This window comes from Malaya genurostris, chromosome 3, assembly GCF_030247185.1.
Source record: "Malaya genurostris strain Urasoe2022 chromosome 3, Malgen_1.1, whole genome shotgun sequence".
Taxonomy (NCBI): Eukaryota; Metazoa; Arthropoda; class Insecta; order Diptera; family Culicidae; genus Malaya; species Malaya genurostris.
Window position 1 is genome coordinate 141,726,556 of NC_080572.1, and position 25,489 is coordinate 141,752,044.

Consider the following 25,489-nt stretch of genomic DNA (forward strand, 5'->3'; position numbering starts at 1 on the left):
ACCTTTGAACACCTCCGTTATTGTTTTACGGGAAAAAATTTAAACGCCGATCGATTCATAGCGAAGTTTCCAGATGCTGTTGAACTGATCTAGGAACATCACTACGTCGATGATATGTTGGTTAGTGTTGCGACGCACCAGCAAGCAATCAAACTTGCTAAACAGGTGGAGCAAATACATGCGGATGGCGGATTCGAAATCCGTAACTGGATAAACAACTTCGAGCAAGTTACTAAGGCGTTACAAGAGAAACAAACGGAGGAGAAGAGCCTTGACCTCTCACCTGAATGTTATACGGAAAAGGTTCTCGGCATGTGGTGGTGTAGTTCTTCGGATACATTCATGTATAAGATTGGTTGGAATCGTTCGTGCTCTGTGTAATATTCTCACGATAAATGTTTTGGACGGTTCAGTAAAAAGCGTTCAAGCAGACAGGTTGTGTTACTGGCTTGTGAGTTAACGGCTATCACCGAGTCAAGGCAACTTTAGCTGCAGGTAAACAAAACCCGTCTGCGCCAATTGCAAACGCAGCAAAGGCTGGTGTACAGCCAATCTTCGGGGCATCCCCGACTTGATAGCAATCGAAGAAGGCCATCCCATTCATACGCACAGAGGTGAAGAGACACAGAGGTGCGAACGCATAGAAGTGCTCAGACACAGAGGTGCGGAGACGAAGGGGTGCAAAGGCACAAAGGTGCTAAGGCACAGAGGTGCTAGAGCGCATCAGCGCAAAGTCGCAGAGACAACCACCAGGTATCAGTTTGTATGGAGTACTGAACCGGTTGCGGTGGACAAAACGAAGCATGATCGTGTGATGCTACACAAGAAGCATCACACTTAGTCGTCAACAAGAGCTACAAAGCTGTATCTGAGGCCAGGTACAGGCATCGTACACACCTAGCTCAGCGAAGACCACGACGGTAGAGCAACGGGGATGGAACACACCAAATTTGAAATAGTTGGAGCGAGCTTCACGCCGAGTATCTGTGGAAAGCAGAATTCGACTAACAGGTAGATCTATAATTTTATTTCATTTCACTTCAAAGTATATTCTCGTTTATATAATTTAGTTGAGATCGATTATTTAAACACATATATGTAATGGATGAGAAAATTTACCGGTTCCTAACTCGCATAGAACGAAGTTTTACAATGAAACTTCTGCGGGCCCATGGATAGTCTATTTTCGGCGTAAAATGAAGGCATTAAATATATTTTATATATCTAAAGAATTGACATCACGATTTCCCGCTACCAAAGAGATAGTAAGAGTTCATAAAGACATCCGCGTTGTAGTCGATTCCTTAAAGCGGATTTTGTTGTTTGTTGTTTGTGAATTATTTACCCGCGAATATCGCGTATATATTCCTTCGAAAGACGTTGAAATAGACGGTGTTATCACCGAAGCGGATCTTTCGTTTAAGGAGTTGCTTGAGCATGGAGTTGGACGTTTTAAAAACTATGCTTGAGGGAGTAAGGATACTCGAGTGCAAGCAATTGTACTCAGCATCTTTCGAAGAAGGAAACAAAACTTATCGACCTTCAGATTCGTTTCGAGTGACATTCGCTGGATCTGCCTTGCCTAGCCATGTCCACGTCGATAGAGTTCGCCTTTCTGTTCGGCTTTTCATACCAAATGTTATAAATTGCACGACTGCAAAAATTTTGACCATACAGCTACTCACTGTAGTAATAAGTCGAAATGTATAAAATGTCAAGGGCCTCAGAAGGATAATCTTTGCGATAAATATATTGAAAAATGTGTGTATTGTGGGGAGAGTTCTCATGATGATCTTTCAGTATGCGCTGCATTTAAATTGCGTACACAGAACAATAGCAAAACGACCTTGATTATCTATCGATTGTATTCACCAAACTGTGCCGGGATACAAAACGGACGACTGCCTCAACAGCACATTATAGGCCTCACACAGGAAGGAGAATACTGCTGCTACCGGCCAACGGTGGCATGACCACCAACGGTGGCTACCCAGAAGGTACCCTCAATAGGACATTCCCTGATTGGGGAGACCTCACAAATGACTATGGCGAAATAACCATACTACAGCTATCCGCCGCAGAAAAACATAACCTCCCAAGAAACCCATTTGTTGTCGGTAAATCCATCCAACTCGCTGCAGGTAATATTGAAGGCGGCAGGAGTGAAAACAATGGTTCAAGTTATGTGATATACGTTAGGAACCCAGATCAAGTAAAACGACTATTAAAAATGTCTAACCTTGCCGATGAAGAAAACACACCAGTAACAGTTAAACACCACCCGAAGGTTAAAACATCTCGCTGTGTCATATCATCCTATGATCTGATTGAAATGACCGAAGAACACATTCAACAGAACCTAGCTGGACAAGGAGTCATAAAAGTACAACGAATAACACGTCTCGAAGCAGGTAAACGTAAAAACACTTCAGCCCTGATCCTCACATTCGGAAAAACAACATACCCAAAGTACGTTAAAATTGGAGTTATACGAACAGCGACGAGAAAATGTTATCCCAATCCCATGTTGTGCTTCTCCTGCTATCAATATGGGCACGTCAAAGCACGCTGCTCTAAACCAAAACTATGCTTCAACTGCTCTGAACCTGATCATGGAGAATTATGTGGAAAACAATCCTACTGCTCAAATTGTAAAGGAGCCCATAGACCGAATAGTCGCCAATGCGAGATCTACAAAAAAGAAATTGAAATTGATCGCATCAAAGTAGACATGAACCTAACCTATCACAAGGCAAGAGAACAAACAAAAGCCAAACAAATGAGCTACTCAGAAACCGCAGCTTTGTCAAGTATCGACCAAACAAGGTTGAACGACTTCGAGCAATCAATCAATAAAAAAGATGAGCAAATAAATCGTCTTATGGAAACCATCCTAAAAAAAGATGAACACATACAAAAACTAGAACAAACGGTTAATAAAATGAAAGTATACATACAACAAGAATTACTGAAACAACCAACAACTCCGATCCCCAGCACCAGAAACATAAAGGAAACCACCTCCCAACACCAAAAGGAACAAGAAATCAAAATTACTCAACCATCAAAACAAGATAATGAAATTCATCAGAGACCTAGAAACAAAAGAAGCGGAGTTGAGCATCCTCCCACAAGACGATCAACAAACACTAGCATCCCCGACCGCATTCAAAGCCCACCATCAAAGATTGCGAACAGAAGTGACGATTGTCTCCAACAGCCAGCAATATACAACAACGTAACAGTAGCCGCAGTTGTCAACATTACCGAGACCGAACAGGAAGACAAAGATCCTGACCCATGCAATCACACCCTTCGTGAATCAATCAACTAACATGATGAATGAGAATGCAGCAACAACAAAAACCAAACCAACGCCGAGACCACCATTAATAACCACCAAAGAACTAAACCGATTTGTACCACCACCCGAAATTACAACCAAATACTGAAATACAACGAAGCAGGTTCCAGAACATCTAAGCACACTCCTGCGCCGACCCCGATCGGAGACAGGAACAGAATCAAACTCCAAGCTGCTATCCGAAGCATTGCTCGATGGGCTAACAACGTAGACTACGACGTCGCTATTGAAAAATGCGCAGTCCTACACTGCTGCGAAAAGCGTCACCAATCAGGAAAAAGACCTGTTGTCGTAAATGGAATACCCATTACAAATAAAGAAAAACTAGACATCCTTGGAGTAACCATTGACCGACGGCTTTCCTTCCAACAACATTTCAAACGCATCAAAGATAGCTGCCAGAGCAGAATACGACTGATTAAAACAATCAGTAGCAGACACAAAATCTGCAACCGCAACACAATAGTAAAATTAGGTCACAGTGTCATCACATCTAAACTCCTATACGGAATCGAAATAACTTGTGGCGCTTTGACAACCCTGATCAACACGTTGGCACCAGTATATAACGAAACCATCAGACGCGTATCTGGTCACTTAAAAAGTACGCCAATTCTGTCAGTGATGGCAGAATCAGGAGATCTTCCTTTCTCATTCAAAGCAGCGCAGGTGCTGGCTAAGAGAGTAATATCAATCATGGAAAAAACAAATACCAGCCACCAATGGCTAAACAACAACACTAACCAAATTCTGAATTCAACCGCAAACTGTAGTATACCGAAGATCTCGAAAATAAACAGCATCAGAGAAAGGAGGTGGACCACATCCAGCCCAAATATCGACTGGAGAATGAAAACACGTGTTAAAGGTGGTGACAATCCAGCCAACGTTATAGCTAATTTTAACCAGCTAATAGCACACCGGTATCCAAGACACACACAGCTATACACGGACGGTTCCAAATCCGAGAAAGGAGTAGGTTTTGGAGTATATAGTGAACACCAAACAATGTCAAGAAAATTGGACAGTAAATGTTCAGTATTCACAGCCGAAGTAGCAGCCTTGGTCGCAGCTGTGGATAGGGCACCGCTAGAAGAAATTAGAGAAACACTAATTGTCGAGCGTAGTGTTTGCTACAATCGCATTAATCAGATGATGGCATTAATAGACTTTATTTATCAACCAAAATAAATGTGCTTAAAGGAGCACTATGAATAAGAAGTAATTTGACCCGATAGTTCGTTACCAGCGCAGTCATGAGAGCTGTTATTTACCCATCTAATCTCGCATCCCGTATGCATTAATATTGCACTAATTCATATAGCGGCGGAAGCCTAAGTTCGGGTCGAGACACCAGATAAGCTGGTGCTGATGGCAATGTAAATTAACTAGCAAGGACCATGACGAAATGCGAAGGAACAAAACATAAACAAACGCCAAAAGGAGGCGATAACAAATATCAGTCAGAACTTGTTCTCGGAGGGTTGTGGTAATAAAGTAATAAATATAACTCTAACGAAGAATGCAATAAAACGACGATCTAGCAACGGTCATGGAAATATTTGGAAAACATAATTAACATGCTTTTCGAGCATACAGATAAGGTGCCGCATATGTTTAGATAGGACGGCTAAGCAAGATTTGAACTTGAAACTTGAGCCTTCTAGGAAAGGCACTTGCAGCCGTTAGGGAATAGCGAAGGATAGCACAAAATGCAAGTGCTATCATCGGATCAAATCTTTATGTATTAGTGAGGCACCAGGAATTTGTTTACCGTGCTGACGAATGGTAACGTCAGCATCTAAGGAGAAAGGGAGATAGCAATAAATGTTGCACTGCATGTCGTGCAACATTTTCATTATTTTACCATAAGATTCATGTATATATAGGTTAAGAAAACTGAAAATAGAGGAAGTCTATTAGTTACACCAGTCAGTGCTAGTTTATACTTAGAAAGAAAGCGCCATAGAAGGTCGTCGCCAGTCGAATTCTCATCCCACAGGACAAAGTCATCGCCAGAGAAGGAAGTTGTTGGAGCTTGGTGAAGTATCCTCGATTAGATAACATTTCCTTTTTACCTTCCCTAGGTACAGTCCGCTGGAGAACCGTAGCCAGCATAAAAGCGTACTTCCGCTCTTATGCCCTACTTGTTTCTTCCCGGATATCCGAAAGATTTAAACAAAAAAGGAAACAATAGTTTTCAAACCCAAAGATTCTTAAGCCAGTTTAGGAACTTGTGTTGGGTAAAGTCATCGAACGAGAAATCGCTCTCGTTCAGCCGGTGACACTAATCTTATCAGATTCAGCAAGCGCCCTATCTGCTCTAGAGTCAGGGAAATCTAAGCACACACTAATACAAACACTCGAAACTAAAATCGCAAATCGTCAAAATATAACTTTCGCTTGGATTCCAAGCCATTGTGGCATCTTCGGCAATGAAAAAGCTGACCTACTAGCTAATCGAGGAATCACAAGTCGGCTATGGAAAAGAATTTTATGAAGCCAGGACATCAAAAAATGGATCAGCGCACAAATCAACACTTCGTGGGAACACACTTGCTATCAATCAAACACCCACTTCACTAGAAAAATCAAAGGAACAACAATGAAATGGGAAGATAGGAATAACAGAACCGAACAACGAATATTATCTCGGCTCAGAACCGGACACACTAGAATAACCCACAATCACTTGTTTGGCATCGAACCGCGCCTACAATGTGATAACTGCAGAACACCAGTAACAGTTGAACACATCTTGATACACTGTCCTCTATTCGAAGGATTTCGTCGAACTCATAAACTAGCAACATCAATCCGGGACATCTTGTGCAACGACTCCGATGCCGAAGAAAAACTCATTCAGTTTCTCAGAGATATAGCCATGTATACCCAAATTTAAATAAGAACATATAATGTAAAGTACTCTTCTTCTCCTCCTATCAATCTTTCTTTATGAAAAGAGGCGAATGCACAAAAGTGTAAAACCTCCTAAATAAAAATCAATCAATCAATCAAGTTGCGTAAAGGGGCTGTCCATAAAAGACGTCACGCTTTTTTTTACGATTTTTGACTCCCCATCACCCCTTTGTCACAAATTGTCACAGAAGCAAAGACCCCCCACCCCCCCTATGTCACATGTTACGAATTCAAAATAAATAAAATTCATCTCAATACATTCTCAATATGTATGACAAACCATACAAATATGAGGAAAAAATCGATTTATTACATGCTGTCATTAGATTAAAAATATCCCTAAAAGTACAAAATCATCGGAATTATTTTATTAATATCAATTATATAAATTAACAAAAGTATTTGGTTGGAATTGATGAAACATTTAAATCATCTGTTTTATTCCTCCTAGGGGTACACAGATATATTATTGTTTTAGGTAAAGAATAATTTTTCCTTAGTGTAGCATACAGGGCTGAGAAAATAAAAACCAAAACCTCATCAAAACAAGATCACTGCCGGAGAATTTTTTTATGATCAGTTGATCAGTGAATTTCAAACCACATCGATCAATATCGGTACTGATCTTCCGTCACACAATGGGTAGTGATTTTGAGCTAAAATGATTCTTGATTTATGTAAGTTCAATCATTGGATGATTCGATAAGCTTCGATGTTGGTGGAGGAAAAACACATATGATCAAGATAAGACATGAGATGATCTACGTCTGAAATCGTTGATCTCCCGCCCTTTTTCAAATGGAGTACAATTGAATAAACAGCATCAGAATCAAATAAGAGAAATTCTTATGATATACTATTATCAATGCTAAAAAATCAAATTACTGAAAAAATTGTCAGTGCATAACCTAAGTTAAACCGTTTGAAGGCATCTTTTTCTTTTTTACTCATATTAGGCAAACATTATTAATTTCGCTAATTTACTCGCTCCAACGTGCACTTTTGCTGATCACAACAGAAATGATTTCCTGCATCACTCATTTCCGAATTTACTAGAAGAAGCTTTTACATCAACGAATACACGTTTTCCTATAAAATGTAAACGTTTACTGTGGAGATTTTTTCAGGAAATAGGGCAAAGCAGTAATATAATTAGGTATTTCAAAAATGCGCTCGTTGAAAATATTGGACGTCACATTCCAAAAACCTTCCCCCCTCCCCCCTGTTACAAAAGGTCACGTTTTATGAAACACCCCCCTCCCCCTTGCGGCGTGACGTCTTTTATGGACAGCCCCAAAGACAAAATGAAGCTTTCTTTATAAGCACGGTCTAAGCGCACATATGCAGAAATGCTTAAAACGATCACTTATGACCCACCATTGAAAACCGAAAACGGTTTTTCAAATCTTGCAAAGCCAGAGGAATCTGACTGACGGAAATAGTGAAGATACCTCGTTTGTCACTCCTCAAGGGTCTGTTAAGAGGAGATTAACAAATTACAAAATACCAAAAAAGACAAATAAAATTACACCTTCAAAAAAGATCCCCGTGTTAAATCTAAAAAGTCAAATTTAAAACCAAAAACTGTGCCTCCTGGTCTGTCAAATTCACAAACCAATCCAGGAACTAGCACAAGAAAAGACAATAATCCAATGGGCTCCGTTTCACAACCACCATCAGGATTACTGAAGTTTACGGAAATTGTAGAATTCATTTTCGCCGCATTCAATATTTTTGAACCTCTAAAGACTATCATAACGGCATTCTGTCCAATAGCTAGAACTTTTTTGAAACTGTTATCAGCTCAATGGCCAGTTCTTTCAGGTTTTGTATCATTTGATGGATAATTTGTCATCCGCCGCAAATGATTCAATCACTGTTCTGCAGTGTAATTATCGAAGCATCATGCCAAAACTTGATTCATTTAAAGTCAAAAATGTGATGTATTTGCTTTGTGCGAAACATGGCGTACATCAAACATAGCCTTAAATTTTAATGACTTTAATATTATACATCTCGATAGAGACTCCCAGTATGGTGGAGCGCTTTTAGGAATTAAGAAATGTTATTCCTTTTATGGATTAAACATTCCTTCGACTTCTAGTATAGAAGTTGTGGCTTGTCAAATAAACATTAAAGGAAAGGACATTTACATTGCTTCGGTATATATTCCTCCAAGAGCTCAAGTTGGACAGCGACGGCTTAATGAAATTGTCGAAGCCCTTCCTGCTCCACGTTTGATTTTAGGAGATTTCAATTCACACGGAATGATGTGGGGTTCCGTTTACAATGATAGCAGATCATCTTCAATATATGATATTTTCGACAATTTCAACATGATAGTATTGAATATGGGTAGCATAACACGGATTCCATGACCTCCTGCACGTCCAAGTGCATTTGATTTATCTCTTTACTCGACTTCAATTCGATTAGATTGCACCTGGAAAGTATTTCCTGATTTACACGGTAGCGATCATTTACCAATCATCATCTCAATTAGCAGTAACAAAGGCATTGCTAATTCAATTAATATTCCATATGATTTGACAAAAAATATTGACTGGAATAAATTCCAAAGTAATATGTCAAGTATCTTAAATTCGATGGAAGAGCTCCCCCACTTGAAGAATATGACTTCCTCGTTTGATTCGATTCTGGAGGCCGCTGAACAAGCACAAACCAAACGATTTCTTGGTCCATCGTCTAACAGAAGGCCTCCAAACACTTGGTGGGACAAAGAGTGCTCAGATGCTAAACACGCGAAACAAAATGCTTTCAAGACGTTTTTAAAACGAGGAGGAGGAACTCCTCAGAATTTTGAAAAATTCTTGGTTTTGGAAACCAAGTACAACAACATACTTCGGGTCAAGAAATGCAGCTATTGGTAACATTTTGTGGAAGGTTTGTCAAGAGAAACCTCAATGAGCACTCTTTGGAATACGGCCAGACGAATGAGGAATCGTAACGTAGTAAATGAGAGTGAGGAATACTCGAACCGATGGATATTTGATTTTGCGAGGAAAGTTTGTCCCGATTCTGTTCCTACGCATAGCATTATTAGGAAGTCTTCTCCAAACAACGGTACCATTGATAGCCCCTTTTCAATGATGGAATTTTCCATAGCTCTCATGTCTTGTAACAATAACGCTCCTGGGTTGGACAGAATTAAATTCAACTTGGTGAAGAATCTGCCCGATCTTACAAAAAGACGTTTGTTGGAATTGTTCAACAAGTTTCTTGAGCAAAATATTGTTCCACCTGACTGGAGGCAAGTGAAAGTTATTGTCATTCAAAAACCGGGGAAACCAGCTTCCAATCACAACTCATATTTTTTATTTTTTTTTTACAAGGTGAAATGCATTTACGCACGGAGTGTGGGACTCTCCACAGGACTACCCAACTGTTGATTGGAACCACCCACTAAAACACCTTGGAGCTCCAACCCACCTCCCCGGCACCACCGCTAGGTATTACTTCGGGGTGGAAGGCTATTGGTGCTCATAGCACCCCCCCCAGACTTATGCAGAATGGGGATCAGCATCCTGCTCTCGAGGGATCGACCAGTTGGAAGACGAGGTCGGTCCAGTGATGCCGGCTGGAGGGTAACTTCCGGTTCGCTGGCGCCACAACTCATATATACTCATTGCAATGTTGTCCTGCATCAGAAAATTATTCGAAAAAATTATTCTTCGACGTCTCGACACTTGGGTCGAGACGAAAGGTTTGTTGTCAGATACTCAGTTTGGCTTCCGAAGAAATAAAGGGACGAATGATTGCCTTGCATTATTTTCGCCTGACATCCAAATTGCCTTCGCTCAAAAACAACGAATGGCCTCTGTATTTTTAGACATTAAAGGAGCATTTGATTCAGTTTCTATTGATGTTCTTTCAGACAAGCTCCACCAACATGGACTTCCAGCGGTTATAAATAATTATTTGCACAACCTTTTGTCAGAGAAGTACATGTATTTTTCACATGGCGAATCAAAATTAGCTACATGGGTCTTCCGCAAGGCTCATGCCTTAGTCCGCTCTTGTATAATTTCTATGTAAACGACATTGACAGCTGTCTAGTAACCCCATGTACACTAAGACAATTGGCAGATGATGGCGTGATTTCAGTTACTGGACCCAAAGCTATTGATCTGCAAAAACCATTGAAGATACCTTAGATAAATTGCCCGTTTGGGGTGTTCATCTGGGTTTCGAATTCTCTGCGGAGAAAACAGAACTGGTCGTCTTTTCAAGAAATCATGATCCCGCGCAGCTTCAGCTTCATATGATGGGAAGAATTATCCAACAGGTTTTGACTTTCAAATACCTCGGGGTGTGGTTTGATTCCAAATGCACGTGGGGAGGACACATTAGGTATCTGAAAACAAAATGCCAACAAAAAGTAAATTTTCTTCGAACAATAACAGGATCTTGGTAGGGTGCTCATCCGGAAGATCTAATAAAATTGTATCAGACAACGATACTTTCAGTGATGGAATATGGATGCATTTGCTTTCGTTCCGCTGCAAACTCTCATAATATCAAACTTGAGCGAATTCAGTATCATTGTTTGCGAATTGTCTTAGGCTGCATGCATTCGACACATACAATGAGTCTTGAAGTTCTGGCGGGAGTTCTTCCATTGAAAGATCATTTTTTTAGCTTTCATCGCGACTGCTAATAAGATGTGAGATATTGAATCCCTTGGTTATTAGTAACTTTGAAAAATTAGTCGAGCTTCTATTTCAAACTAGATTTATGACAATATATTTTAATTATATTACCATATGTCACAGGAAATCAACCCTTCAAGATATATTCCTATCCGTGACAGCCTCCTAAATGTCCCTGACTCAACTTTATTTTTCGATACATCCATGCAGCGCGAAGTGTGTGGAATCCCGGAACATCTACGCTCGATGGAAATCCCAAAAATATTTTCTAGTAAGTTCAGACATATTGACTCTGAGAAAATGTTTTTCAGGGACGGATCATGAATTGAAGAGGCTACTGGGTGTGGTATATTCAACAATAATGTTTCAGTTTCATTTAGGCTTCAAGAACCTGCATCTGTTTATATAGCAGAGTTTGCATCAGTTCATTATAGCTTTAGTGTAATCGTCACATTATCTCCAAAGCATTATTTTCTCTTCACAGATAGTCTGAGTGCAATTGGAGCCATTCGCTCAAACGCTGGCAAAAATGAACCCTTTTTCTTGGGTAAAATAAAACAGTGTCTGAACGACATATTGAATAATAATTATCAAATAACAATAGTTTGGGTCCCGGCTCATTGCACCATTCCAGGCAATGAAAGAGCCGATAGTTCTGCCAAACGTGGTTGTGAAATTTTTGAGCGACAAGTTGCTTTCAACGAATTCTATAACGCGACTCGCCAAAGAACACTTGCCAGCTGGCAAGCTTCTTGGGATAGAGATGATCTGGGTCGGTGGATGTACTCAATTATTCCTAAAATATCGACAAATGCATGGTTCAAGGGACCGGATGTGAGTAGGGATTTCATTCGTGTGATGTCCAGACTCATGTCCAATCACTACACGTCTGATGCACACCTTTTTCGAATTGGACTTTCCGAAACTAATCATTGTGCTTGTGACGAAGGCTATCGCGATATTGATCATGTCGTGTTGACATGCGTGCAGTATCGTGATGTCAGTTCTCAACTAATAATTTCCTTGCGTACTCAAGGTAGACTATCCAATGTCCCAATTCGAGACATTTTTGCTTGTCCTGACCGTAAGAAACGTGAAACTTCTTTATCATTTCATAAAGACAATTGAAGTTTCAATTTAACAATTGACCCTTTTGATGGTTAGTTCTGACTCCTACTGCGTCCATTAGTTCATCCAATAGCAAAATTTTAATTTTTATTTAAAAGATATTTTTTTATTCAGGCCTATTTGCGTACAAGCTTTACGTGGCCGATTGAGCCGATTTTTTAAATAATTTTTTTTTTAGTTGGATCTCGTTGTCACCCTTTTTCTAGGGGGAGAGGACCTTCCATTTCCCTCCTGCGAGGATTGAGGGGCACTTCGTTCGTGGTTCGTCTCGTGCCGCATCGATGGTATTGTTGTCGATTTCCGTCTTCTTTTCGTTGCTAGTTGCTGTAGATGCACCTTGTCGTATATTGGTTGCAGTTGCTGGTTGGTTGGAGGGTAAGTTGTTAACTGCAGCTGGTGTACTTTGTTCTATAAAGCATATTGATGGTTTCGTTGAAGGGGATGCTTCATTGTTGTTGGCGGCTGTCACAGATGTACTGGGGTTGGTGTGAAGGAAGCACCGTTGTCCTTTGGTGTAGTTGTCTCCTTGTCCAGTTTATCATATGGCTTATCGTAGTGAACAGCTTTTTGTCAATATTGACATGTGGCCATCTGTTTGTCATAGGTAACAAATGATTTGGACGAAATTCTTGTATATTGACCGAAAATCACATAAGAAGTTATAGGCCTCTTCACGTGTATGCGTAATAAACGAACGCCATTTAGAATACCGGGGAAAAAATTCTTCCACTTTTCTTTTTCGATAGAGAGAATCTCACCGTATTGGGACATAGTTTTGCGAATATAAGAATCGGTGACGCTTGGGTGAAGATCATGCACACGCACTTCTATAGCACTATCATCCATATATACTGGAATGTTGTACTTAATGTTCTCGTGCTCCACATAGTGCACATTGTTATTGTTTTTTGCGAATTGAATTGCATCCAACTCTTTATAAAACTGGATGTAAACAACATTATTCGTCTTATTGCATTGAAGTAAATGCACACGTTTAATGTCAAGATGCATTCACTCCTTAAGCAAACCATCAAGTTCTCGTATCGAAGGTCGAATTTTGCACTGCCTGAAGTCAACAACAATTGTATCTTTTCATGTCGGCGGTAGCTTTTGTTCGTTTGGTTCACTCATGTCGAGGTCGTTTCACTACACAATACTGTACTTGGTTTCTTCTGTCCCGAACGCAAGCGGTTTTGTTTTATCGACTGACTTGGATGAGATGTAAAACCGAACAGTGCAAAATTTTAATAAAAATGATGTGCTGATTAAAACAAACTCAAAATAGGTTACGAAATCAACAACAAAATGTATAAAAATTTCAGCTTATTTTATAATTTATAGCAGTTAATCGATTGGTTCAAACAATGTTCTTAAGTAGATTTAATAATTGATAACGAAATACCTAATATGATATTTAAAAAATAAAAGGAATATGTTTAATTAAACTCAAATCGTTGTGACTATATTAGTATTATATTAGGATAAGAATTATTTGTAGAAATGATGCTACGGCGAAGAAAAACTTATGTAAATTGCCTTAAGAAATAAACGTAAAAAAATGTTTTGGACAGACTCATAGGACGTACGGTCGGACCACCGCCGTTATTCGTTTGCGGCATTCCGAGTTTGCGAGATACTGGAGACGACGGAGATGGAGATACGTTCCTACCGATTTGAACGTGGCAGACGATGGGACCAAATGGAAAGGGGTTCCTGATTTGACTTCAAAGGTCAGATGGTTTAACGGCCCTAGATTTCTTTATCAATCAGACGAATGTTGGCCAGCTTCGTGTAAAAACTCGTTGGCTACAGAGCTAGAACCACGTCCGATAATTCTGCCCCGTGACCACCATACCACCAAGTTGGTCATGCACATTATCACCAAAATATCATCACCAGAACCACGAGACCGTAATTAACGAAATTCCCCAGAAATACAGCATTCCCATGCGACATGCTCCAAAGTAAAAAGAGATTGTCAGCGATGCATGAACTACAAAGTACTCCCGCGAGTACCAATCATGGTCGACTTACCACCAGCACCATATGACATCGTCATAGGACGTCGAGCAGAAAAGCGTTGGATGCTTGCAATGTGTCTCACACTTCTAGCGATCCACATCGAGGTTGTGAACTCACTTAGTTCTGACTTGTGCATAATGGCACTTAGAAATTTTGTGGCAAGCAGATGTAAACCGAGAACCTTTTACAGTTATCGTGGCACTAATTTTGTCGGTGCAAACCTTTTTGTCAAGGAAGTAGAAGGTTCTATCAACCATGAAGAATTGATGAGAGAATTCACCGACGGAAACTAGCTGGTCGTTTCTACCTCCTTCCTTGCCTCATATGGGCGGGAGCTGGGAGCGCCTGATAGGGTGCGTGAGAAATACTTGATGGTAGTTCTACATGCTCGGAGGCTTAGTGACGAAGTTCTGCGAAACCTGTAAATAGAAGTTGAAAATGTCGTAAACTCTCGACCGCTGACACTTGTTCCCGTTGACGATGATTCAGCGCCTGCTTTGACCCCGAATCATTTCCTGCTGGGATCATCCAACGGAGTTGAACCGTTAAGCACTATCGTCGATACTAATTCCGTGCTTCGTCAAAGGTGGCGTTTGTCTCTGGTTCAAGCAAATCGTTTTTGGATACGCTGGGTCACTATATGCCAGAAATAACCCGTCGTACGACATGGTTCAACTATACGAAACCGATCTAGCCGGATGATGTTGAGGTGATTGTCGAACCGCAATCGCCTAGGAGTTGTTGGCCAAAGGGGAGAATTATTTTCACTCAACCGGGCTGAGACGGTCTACCACTATCAACGACTGTAAGGACTTCGGCTGGCATTTATGAACGACCAGTTGCCAAGTTGGCCGTACTGAACGTGCGGTGCGAAGTTTTGTAAACGGACTGGTGTCCAACGTACCTGGGGGGAGTGTGGCGTGAATACTTAAGCCCACCTTCATGTAAGTAAACCAACTTTGCAATGTTCGATTGCGGGCCCCTCGAAAAATGGTCACACCTGAAAATAAGCTACACTGGCGAATGTCAACACGAAAGGAAGTAAGACAGACTAGTTGAAAGTTGAGCTATAATTATTGTATTTTCGAGAAGAATAGTCCGACCAGGAGTTTCAAGTAATTGGCAGTGAATAGCAATTTGTATAAACCTAGTTTAATTTCCGTTAGGTATGGGCAATAGATTATAGATCATTTGAGGGTTTGGAATCTCTTGGGTTCCAGTTTGTGCTAAAGTGCACATGACTAAATTGAATTATTTACGTTTCGCATTCAGCTCATCAGTGCATTAGCAGATTATGTTGATCTACTAATGCCACCTCGCGGATCAACATAATCCGCTAATGCACTGATGAGCTGAATGCGAAACGTAAATAATTCAATTTAGTCATGTGCACTTTAGCACAAACTGGAACCCAAGAGATTCCAAGCCCCCAAATGACTACTATCTGTTAGCGGCCAGCATTGTCGTCAATTGGTTTCGTTACTTTCGGCACGTCAGAATAGACATTGCACAATTAGTGTAAAATATGTGCGTTGTAAGTAGCAACGACTTTACGTCTGCTTAGCGGATTATGTTGATCCGCGAGGTGGCATTAGTAGATCAACATAATCTGCTAATGCACTGATGAGCTGAATGCGAAACGTAAATAATTCAATTTAGTCATGTGCACTTTAGCACAAACTGGAACCCAAGAGATTCCAAACCCCCAAATGACTACTATCAGTTGGCGGCCAGCATTGTCGTCAATTGGTTTCGTTACTTTCGGCACGTCAGAATAGACATTGCACAATTAGTGTAAAATAAGTGCGTTGTAAGTAGCAACGACTTTACGTCTTCTTAGCGGATTATGTTGATCCGCGAGGTGGCATTAGTAGATCAACATAATCTGCTAATGCACTGATGAGCTGAATGCGAAACGTAAATAATTCAAGATTATAGATGTTCTGGATTTATTATTCAAAATTAATGTAAAATTAACTCCTTAGATTCGTAAGATCAGTTGCATGATCCTAACCTTAACGGAGCAGGCATACATGTTACATACCGCAAACTACTAGTTGATCAATTCGGACATACTAAACGTAAGAAACATTTCATATGATCATATATTAATTATAATCTTTCGTTGAATATAATCACGGGTGTTTTATTTCTTTGAAATTATCGTACCGAAAAGTCTCTGTGGTCGTTAACTCTCGCTAACAAGTGAGTTTGTTCCATCATGAAGATTTTGACCACTATTTCCTCTTTCTACTTCCGGCATTGGACTCCGGAAATCGGTATATCCGATTTGAGTTTGTTGTGGTCTTCAACTTACAAGACCTGCAAACTGGAGGAATTGATTAATTATTTTTGGAAACAAATAGATCATCTTTACATCAGTTTTTTCATTCATCACGCTATAATTCCGGAAATATGATCCATAAAAAATTTAAAAAAATTCTTTGGGGCAATAGTACTTTTCATTTGAGCTTAAGTTTGTTAAAATCGGTTCGGCCACTTTGGATAATAGTGAGTGCATATGTTGTGCAATTTTTCGCACATTTTTCGTTGTAATTCTGGAACCGGAAGTCAGATGTATACAAAATTTAAAATATTTCTATGAGACTATAGTACCTTTCATTAAAGTCTAAATTGAGCCATTTTGTAGAAAAGTGAAAGCATATTTTTCTCTCTCTCTCACACACACACATACACACACCGAAATTTTGTGTACTCGACAAACTGAGTCGAATGATATGTGGCACTTGACACTCCGGGCCTTGGTTCAAAAATCTGTTTTCACAGTGATTGCATAGACTTTTTTATATGAGAAAGACTAAAACAGACAGTTTTAAAATAAACCTTGTGAGTATCTCTAACACAGATTTAATCACAATTATTAGATTTAAATATTTGATTATATCTAATTTATTAATCTAATAATTACAGTCTCCTATTCAACATACGATGAAATGATCAAGCAAAGAAAACGACTACGTGGAAGCAAACGAGGAAGACCAAGGGGATCTCGACGAAGTTGTTTAACAGGTAATACTGGACATGCATATTCTAGTGAAATTATATCCGGTTAGTAAATGGCTTACTTTAATTTATACAGGCTTGGATGTCAATCTAAACATGTTAAAATATTTACTTGTTCTAGATTTTTCTTTCATTATTTTTATCTTGAAAATCTAGTTAAACTTCTAATTATACTTCTTGAACTGTAATAAATAATACGCAAAACTGAATTTCCATCACGGTCTCATTTGTTTTGTTCGTTCGCGATCGTGGTTGACATTACAAAGCAATAACTTACTTCCACTAACTTGCACCAGACCCTGTCAGCTTAGAGATAAATCAGTCTTCAGTTCAGCTACACCATTGCTCAGCATCACATTGAACCAGAGATGCCAGGTAAAAATTTCAAATATCTGCAGACAGGGTCTGTAAATCTGAAAAAAAAATTTGCAGTCAGCAAGTATGTATTGCTGGCAGCAATTTCTCTATAAAGTATGACACGCAAAACTGACTTGGCGAGCAAAATTTCAAAGGTCTGTAAATATAGACGAAAGTCTGCGAGAATTTCAAAAGTCTGCAAAAGTCTGCGAGAATTTCAAAAGTCTGCACAACAAAAAATGTCTGCAGCACTATACCCCAAATCTGCAGATTTACAGACAAATCTGTAGACCTGGCATCTCTGCATTGAACATATCATCACAGACTAATGACTAATGAAAATTACTAACAAAGTCTAGATGACTACAAGTTCATTTTGCATCGGGCCTGATAATGAACTTTTCAAACAGTCCGTACGAAACACTAGCTAAAAAGAATAAATATTTCACCTTTGTATATACCACAAACCAATAATCGGTTTCACGTACCTAAGAAATCATTACTCTGAACAACTTAAGAAAAAATAAATTTTTGTCCTAAAACAACGCTAAAAAGAGTTAAATATATTATCAACGTAATCCCATAACTTATTGCGACGATTCAATTTCAAATATTATACAAAGCCTGATGAAATCAGACATCCCTGCAAGCAGCTTATCTGTGTTGACAAACGGGGGGGAACCAACTAGTAAAAAATGTTTACATAACACAAGGGGTGTACCGATAGTAAATAGTTCGCACAGTTCAATATAGGTTGAACTAGTGCCCCACGAAAATTTATTTTTAGAAGAATTTACTCATAGTGTCATGTCTGTTAGTTTGTGATATCATGTCTACTGTATAGGTACGCAGTGTTGCTATTTTGGCGCGCACGAATTTGACATTTCTCTCATCTACTTGTATGTATGAGAGTCGATGAAGACTCGCCTGAGGGCGTCATGCTCGCATGAAGATATGTTGATTATGATTTGTTTGTAAAATGTGTGATCAGCATATCTTGATAATATGATGTTTTTGCTTACACGTAGGTTTCTAGGTACACGTAGGTTGCCCAGTATTGTTAAATTTATCATAAAAGAGTAACATATCAATATGTACTTCCGAGTCTAATTTTAACTTGGTAATTTGGCAATAAATTTCGTACATTCTTGATAGAAACCAAACATAAAATTACAATTGGACCATTCCTGACTTATATTCGTCTCGATCTTCATCAATGTTAGTAATATGCGTTTACCCAATCAACAGCCGTGACAAATATCATCTACCAGCTCATCCGTTATCAATCTACTACTTTATCAGCCTCTATTTTAGATATTAAAATACTTATATAGACACACTGGTTAAGCTAAGAGCACTACTATGGTGGGGATATTTGAAATTTCTCGATGTCTATAATTACGCAAGAATCATAATGGAATTTTTCATGGATGAAGCGATAGGAACGATATTGTTATTCGTACCGACAGTAGTATCCAAATTTTGTATAATGACGTAATGTCCTAAAGATAAAATGTATGGAGATTTGAGCTTTTGAACGGTGTGTTTTTTCTGCGATTTTTCAATATGACGACAGGCAGAATTACGTACCCCAATTAAAATCTGAAGTTAGGAGAAATCAATCCTACTCTCCAGGTATTCGAATAGATTATCAACCTTCCGTATCCTTACTCTCTTGACAAGTTCGGCGTGTCCATTTGCCTGAGTGAACACATTCGCGATTTTCACATGTTTCACATATTGGTTTTTTCTCATAGTGTCTGATTGAAGCCTTGTGATAGATTTTTGTCCGACCATTATTACGTTTTTGAAAGTGTTATTGCTCTTCTGGTAACACCAGATTGTATTGATTGCTTTCGGCAGTATATTTATTTCATCATCCTGTTGAAGTTTGCATCGATTCTGTGACCGTTTTCTGAATTTTCGCTGATTTTAGTTCGCTGATCTCAATTGGTTTGGTGGCATAAAGACCGTTAGCACCAATCGCTGTAAACATCCATCAATTCTCAGTTAAACTGATTCTGTCATCCTACGAACGAACAACGAACAAAACAAAGATGGATTCAAAACAATGTGGAGAATGCCATCACGAAATTAACGACTTGGAGCCAGTGCGCTGTGGCCTTTGTGAAACCCCTTTTCACATCAGCCAGAACTGCTGCGGTTTTAATCTTCGTTCCTGCAAGGATGTATTCGCTCAGGGTAAAGTAATATTCATTTGCCCTAAGTGCAAGAATGAGTTGAACGGTAGAAGCATTCGTGCGTATATGGATGATGTTAAACAAAACTCGATGTGCACAAGCTCTTGCAACAATAGGATCGATACGCAGATCCAGCATCTTTCTGGTATTGTTGAAGTGCTAAGTCAAAAAGTGGACAGCATTGTTAATTCTGCCACTGTATATCCCAATACCCGTGATGTAAGGAGACCAGTATGGCCTATTTCGAATCCAAATGCTAAACGTCGTCGTGGTGAGGATGGCCAATCTGTGCGCCCTTCTTTCAATCGTGGTACAAGTGATATTGATTTGGGAGATCTCTCTGTCCCATTCATTATGCTGCCTACTTCTCCACCGAAATTTTGGCTTTATCTGTCTGGGTTCCAACCGATGATCAGTAATGATGACGTGCAGAAAATAGTCTCCCGCTGCCTTAATTTATCCGATACATTTGATGTCATTCGTCTTGTACCAAAGGGTTTAGACCCTGCTTATTTGAATTACATATCATTCAAAATTGGTCTTGATCCAACACTCAAGCAGCACGCACTTGACGCTACGCGTTGGCCTACAGGTCTAATTTTCAGAGAATTCGTGGATTTTTAATTACACCTGTTGAGACACCCGTCCATGTTATTTCGAAAGCAGCCAGCAGTAATACCGATGATAGAGGAAACATTTCCATTGACAGTAATTTGAATGCATTGCGATCTTTGGTGGATGATGGAAGCTCAAGGGCTTCCATCAGAGGCGAGTACTCAAACGTTCCTGTTCAATTACTAGCATTCAATAACTATCCTTTGCAGCGAATTTCCGACTGTGATGGCAGTATATCTATTTGTTACCAAAGTGTGAGAGGACTCAGGACCAAAATTGATGATCTGTTTCTGAATTCCATCGATTGCGAATTCGACGTGAATATTTTCACTGAAACCGGACTTGACGATTGCATCAACTCAATTCAGCTATTTGGTACGGCTTATAATGTGTTCCGGTGTGATCGCTGTCCCGCAACAGTTGCAAATCTCGGTTTGGTGGTGTTCTTGTCGCAGTGGCTCAAAAGTATGTCAGCAGTACGATGAATCTGATAAACGGGCAAAATATTGAGCAAGTCTCCGTCTCAGCGAGAATTAAAGGTAAAGATATTAAAATATGTGCAGTTTATATACCGCCTGATCGAAGTCAGGATGTACACGTCATCAACGAACATATTGCGGCATTACATGAATTGTTTGATAATTGCTCGCCTAATGGTTCAGTGCTCGTGTGTGGTGACTATAACCAACCTCGTATTAGATGGGATACGAACAATGTTGACGCTATATACAGCAACGCTCAATTGTCACCTGCTAGCCACACGCTGCTCGACGGTTTCGAATTTTTAGGCCTAGAGCAAAAAAATTTTGTACACAATCTACTCGGCCGCACACTTGATCTTGTTCTCTGCCCATCTGATTGTGAAGCTAGGATCGACCGCAACTGTGCCCCGCTGCTTCCCGTTGACACCCATCATCCACCGCTTTCAATTTATCTGCCCGCCAGTATTGTTAGCATTCGACGGCCATCCACTGATGATAGCAACACTGCATGCCCATTGAACTTTCGTTTGCTGGACTTCTCTGCACTTTCTGATCACTTGAGAAATATTGATTGGGCTTTATTGTTCGCAACAGATGACGTAGATGATATGGCTGAAGTTTTTTGCGGAGAAATCAATCATTGGCTTCAATGTAACTTACCACGCGTCAGACCGTCTGTCTCTCCAACTTTGAGCACATCAGAATTGAGTAAACTGAAACGTTTGCGGAATTCATATCAACGTAAGCTTAAGCGTAATCGATGTTTAGCAACCGCCAGTAATTTCCACCGTTCTGTCAATGCATATCGTACACTGAATGCCACTTTGTATAAATCGTACGTACTCAAAGTTCAGACAAATCTCCAACGTAATCCTCGTAGCTTTTGGCGTTTTGTTAACTCAAAGAGAAAATGTTCATCTATTCCAACCAATGTATTTCTTGACAATGAAATTGCTACTACTGTTCCTGAGTCATGTGAGTTGTTTGCAAAATTTTTCACTGGTGTTTTTTCGAGCAACTCTACATCGCCTAGCGAAGCGAATACTGCAGCTGCAAGTGTTCCATTTGATTTGTTTGATTTGGACATTTTCACCGTTACACCTCACATGATTGAACAAGCGGCAAAAAAACTGAAGCGCTCTTTTTCACCTGGTCCGGATGGAATACCCGCCGTTGTCTTGTGTCGCTGCATATCCTCCATAGCTGAATCACTAAGTGTTATTTTCAACCGATCGTTCGAGCAATGCAGATTCCCTCGCATATGGAAACAGTCATATATGTGTCCTGTTTTCAAAAATGGTGATCGACGAAATGTCGCAAATTATCGAGGAATAACTAGCCTCTCGGCCTCATCGAAATTATTTGAGATAATTGTGAGTGGTGCTATTTTAGATCGTGCAAAGAACTACATTTCATTTGATCAACACGGATTTATGCCTGGTAGATCAGTTACAACGAATTTGTTAACCTTAACGTCTGAATGTATTTCTAGTATGGAGGCAAAAGCACAAACGGATGTGATCTACACCGATCTAAAAGCAGCGTTTGACAAGATTGATCATCGAATACTGTTGTGTAAATTATCTCGACTTGGTTTATCATCGCAACTTGTGTCTTGGCTGAACTCATATCTTTCCGATAGACAACTGCGTGTAAAAATCAATAACGTTGCGTCGTCCGAATTCTCGAATAAATCAGATGTTCCGCAAGGTAGCAACTTGGGACCCTTGCTATTTGTAGTATTTTTCAACGATGTTGCATTACTCTTGGGATCTGGTTGTAAATTATCTACGCAGATGATTTGAAACTGTATCTCGCCGTTCGTAGTGTTGAGGATTGCCAACGACTGCAAGATTTGCTTACAAGGTTCGCAAATTGGTGCAAGGAAAATAAACTCATTATCAATGTAACCAAATGCCAAGTTATCACATTTCATCGGATTCTACGTCCTATTATATTCGACTATAACATTGATGGAACAATTTTATCTAGAGTGACTCAGGTGTGTGATCTTGGTGTACAACTGGATGCAAAATTGACGTTCGATGTCCAACGGTCGCTAGTTATTTCGAAAGCTTCCCGTCAGCTGGGATTCATCTCTAAAATTGCTAAAGACTTCAAAGATCCGCTTTGCTTGAAGGCTTTATATTGCTCACTCGTCCGCCCGATTCTGTAAAATGATTCAGTAATCTGGTGTCCGTATCAAATATCGTGGAGCCTTAGAATTGAACGTGTTCAGAAACGTTTTGTTCGCATGGCATTACGACATTTGCCTTGGAGAGATCCTGTAAACTTGCCACCATACCCGGACAGATGCCAATTATTGGGAATCGATACTCTACAGCGCCGAAGAAAAATTCAACAGGCATTGACTATTGCGAAATTAATAAACGGGGAGATCGATGCTCCAGAATTGCGTAGCAAAATTAGTTTTCGAGTACCAAGCAGACCATTGCGATATACGACTCTACTTCAAAACGGATTTCACAGGACTTTATTTGGAAGTAACGAACCTATAACTGCGTGCACACGAGCTTTTACTTCTGTTGAAACAATTTTTGAGTTTGATGAGCCTTCCCGTCGCTTCGCAGAAAGAATGAAACGAACTATATTATAAGGACTGTTTTTTTTTTCTATGTGTTAATTTATTTCACTTGACGCATTGTAATTACTTTTTGTTTTGTGTTTGTTGTTTAAAAGATAGTGGTTTTTGCGCCTGTCTGAGAATGGCATGAAATTTGTTCAACTCATATGGGCTTTTTCCCACTCTGTCGGTTCATTTAGACATATGTCCGATGAACCCAATAAGAAATAAATAAATAAATAAATAAATATTTTTCAATAACTAAACATTACACATTAGTGTATGTTCAACTGCTTTAAGCACTGATTAGCCGAAGGCGAAACGTAAAGAAAATTTAAACAAAATAAGTGCATTTTGTTCAAACCAACAACCCCTTTTTTTAAAATAACTATTTATTGGAATATGAGGTAAAATTAAATAATTAAGATTTAAATTGGGTGTTCAGCCACAAGTGGTGACTTTTTAGCCCTATTATATATATGATTTGGTTGTTACCATGAGGACATCATTTGCTTCCGCAATTCTGAGATTTTTGTGTAGGGAAAATTCTAAACCTACTTGTATTGCGTAATGGGGAAAAGGAACTTATACACTAACTTACTAACTAATACAGAGAGCGAATCAATTCAATTGAAGATTGCATCGATTTTTGTCGGAATTTGCTTATAATATTATGTGACATTACATCTAATGGTTCTATATTTGTGAATCTGTGTAACTCATTTGTACTAAACCAGGGAGGACGCTTCAAAATCATTTTCAGAATTTTATTCTGAAACCTTTGAAGCGTTTTCTTCCTGGTGGAACAACAACTCGACCAAATTGGTACTGCATAAAGCATGGCTGGTCTGAAAATTTGTTTATAAATTAACAACTTGTTTTTTTAGACAGAGCTTAGAATTTCTGTTTATAAGATGATATAAGCATTTAATATATATATTACACTTTGTCTGGATTCCTTCAATGTGATCCTTGAAAGTGAGTTTTTTGTCATACGTTAAACCTAAGTATTTAGCTTGATCAGACCATGTCAATTCCAAGCCATTCAATTTGAGAATGTGATTATTGTTTGGTTTAAGAAAAGAAGCTCTTGGCTTATGAGGAAAAATAATTAATGGCGTTTTTGCTGCATTTGGTTTAATTTTCCATTTTGACAGATAATCACTGAAAATGTTTAAACTTCTTTGTAGGCGACTGCAGATCACTCTTAAACTTCTACCTGTGGCTAACAGACTTGTGTCGTCACAGAATAGCGATTTCTGACAACCAACGGGTAGATTTGGAAGATCAGAAGTGAAAATATTATACAAGATTGGAGCTACGCTCGAACCCTGCGGAACACCGGCTCGTACGGGTAGCAATTCAGATTTACAATTCTGATAGCTAACCTGAAGAGTACGATCAATTAAATAATTTTGAATCATTTTGATCAAATAAATAGAAAACTGGAAATCAGACATTTTTGCTATTAAACCTTTGTGCCAAACACTGTCGAATGCTTTTTCTATGTCTAGAAGAGCAACACCAGTGGATAACCCAGAAGAGTTATTTGCTTTTATCATGTTCGTTACTCTGACAAGTTGATGAGTAGTTGAATGTTCATGACGAAATCCAAACTGCTCTGGTAAAAAAAATGAATTCTCATTTATATGAGACATCATTCTCAACAAGAAAAAAAAAGTATACTGATAGACGAAAGTAAGCTAATTGGTCGATAACTTTATGTTTCTGCTGGGTTTTTATCAGGTTTGAGGATAGGAATTCCTTTAGCGTTTTTCCATCTTTTTGGGAAGTAAGCTAATGAAAATCACTTGTTGAAAATTTTAACCAGGAGTCTCAAGGCAACATCGGGAAGATTTTTAATAAGAATATTAAAAATTCCATCATTACCAAGAGCCTTCATGTTTTTAAGTTTCCTAATAATTAATTTAATTTCATCAAAATTCGTTTCAATAATGTCATCTTGTGATAACACTTGGGTTGAAATATGATCATATTTCAGTGAGACTTCATTTTCAATAGGACTCACAACGTTCAAATTAAAATTGTGGACACTCTCGAACTGCTGAGCAAGTTTTTGAGCTTTTTCGCCATTTGTAAGAAGTATTTGATTTCCTTCCTTG

General features: G+C 39.2%; 1 protein-coding gene across 1 annotated transcript in view; it reads left to right on the forward strand.

The window, feature by feature from the left end:
- LOC131439574 (chromatin-remodeling ATPase INO80) overlaps positions 1-25,489 on the forward strand; it is a 530,048-nt gene that overhangs the window by 447,663 nt on the left and 56,896 nt on the right. The window contains exon 13 of the mRNA XM_058610750.1: positions 17,035-17,133. Coding sequence (XP_058466733.1) covers positions 17,035-17,133 — 99 coding nt within the window. The remainder of the gene's footprint in view (positions 1-17,034; positions 17,134-25,489) is intronic.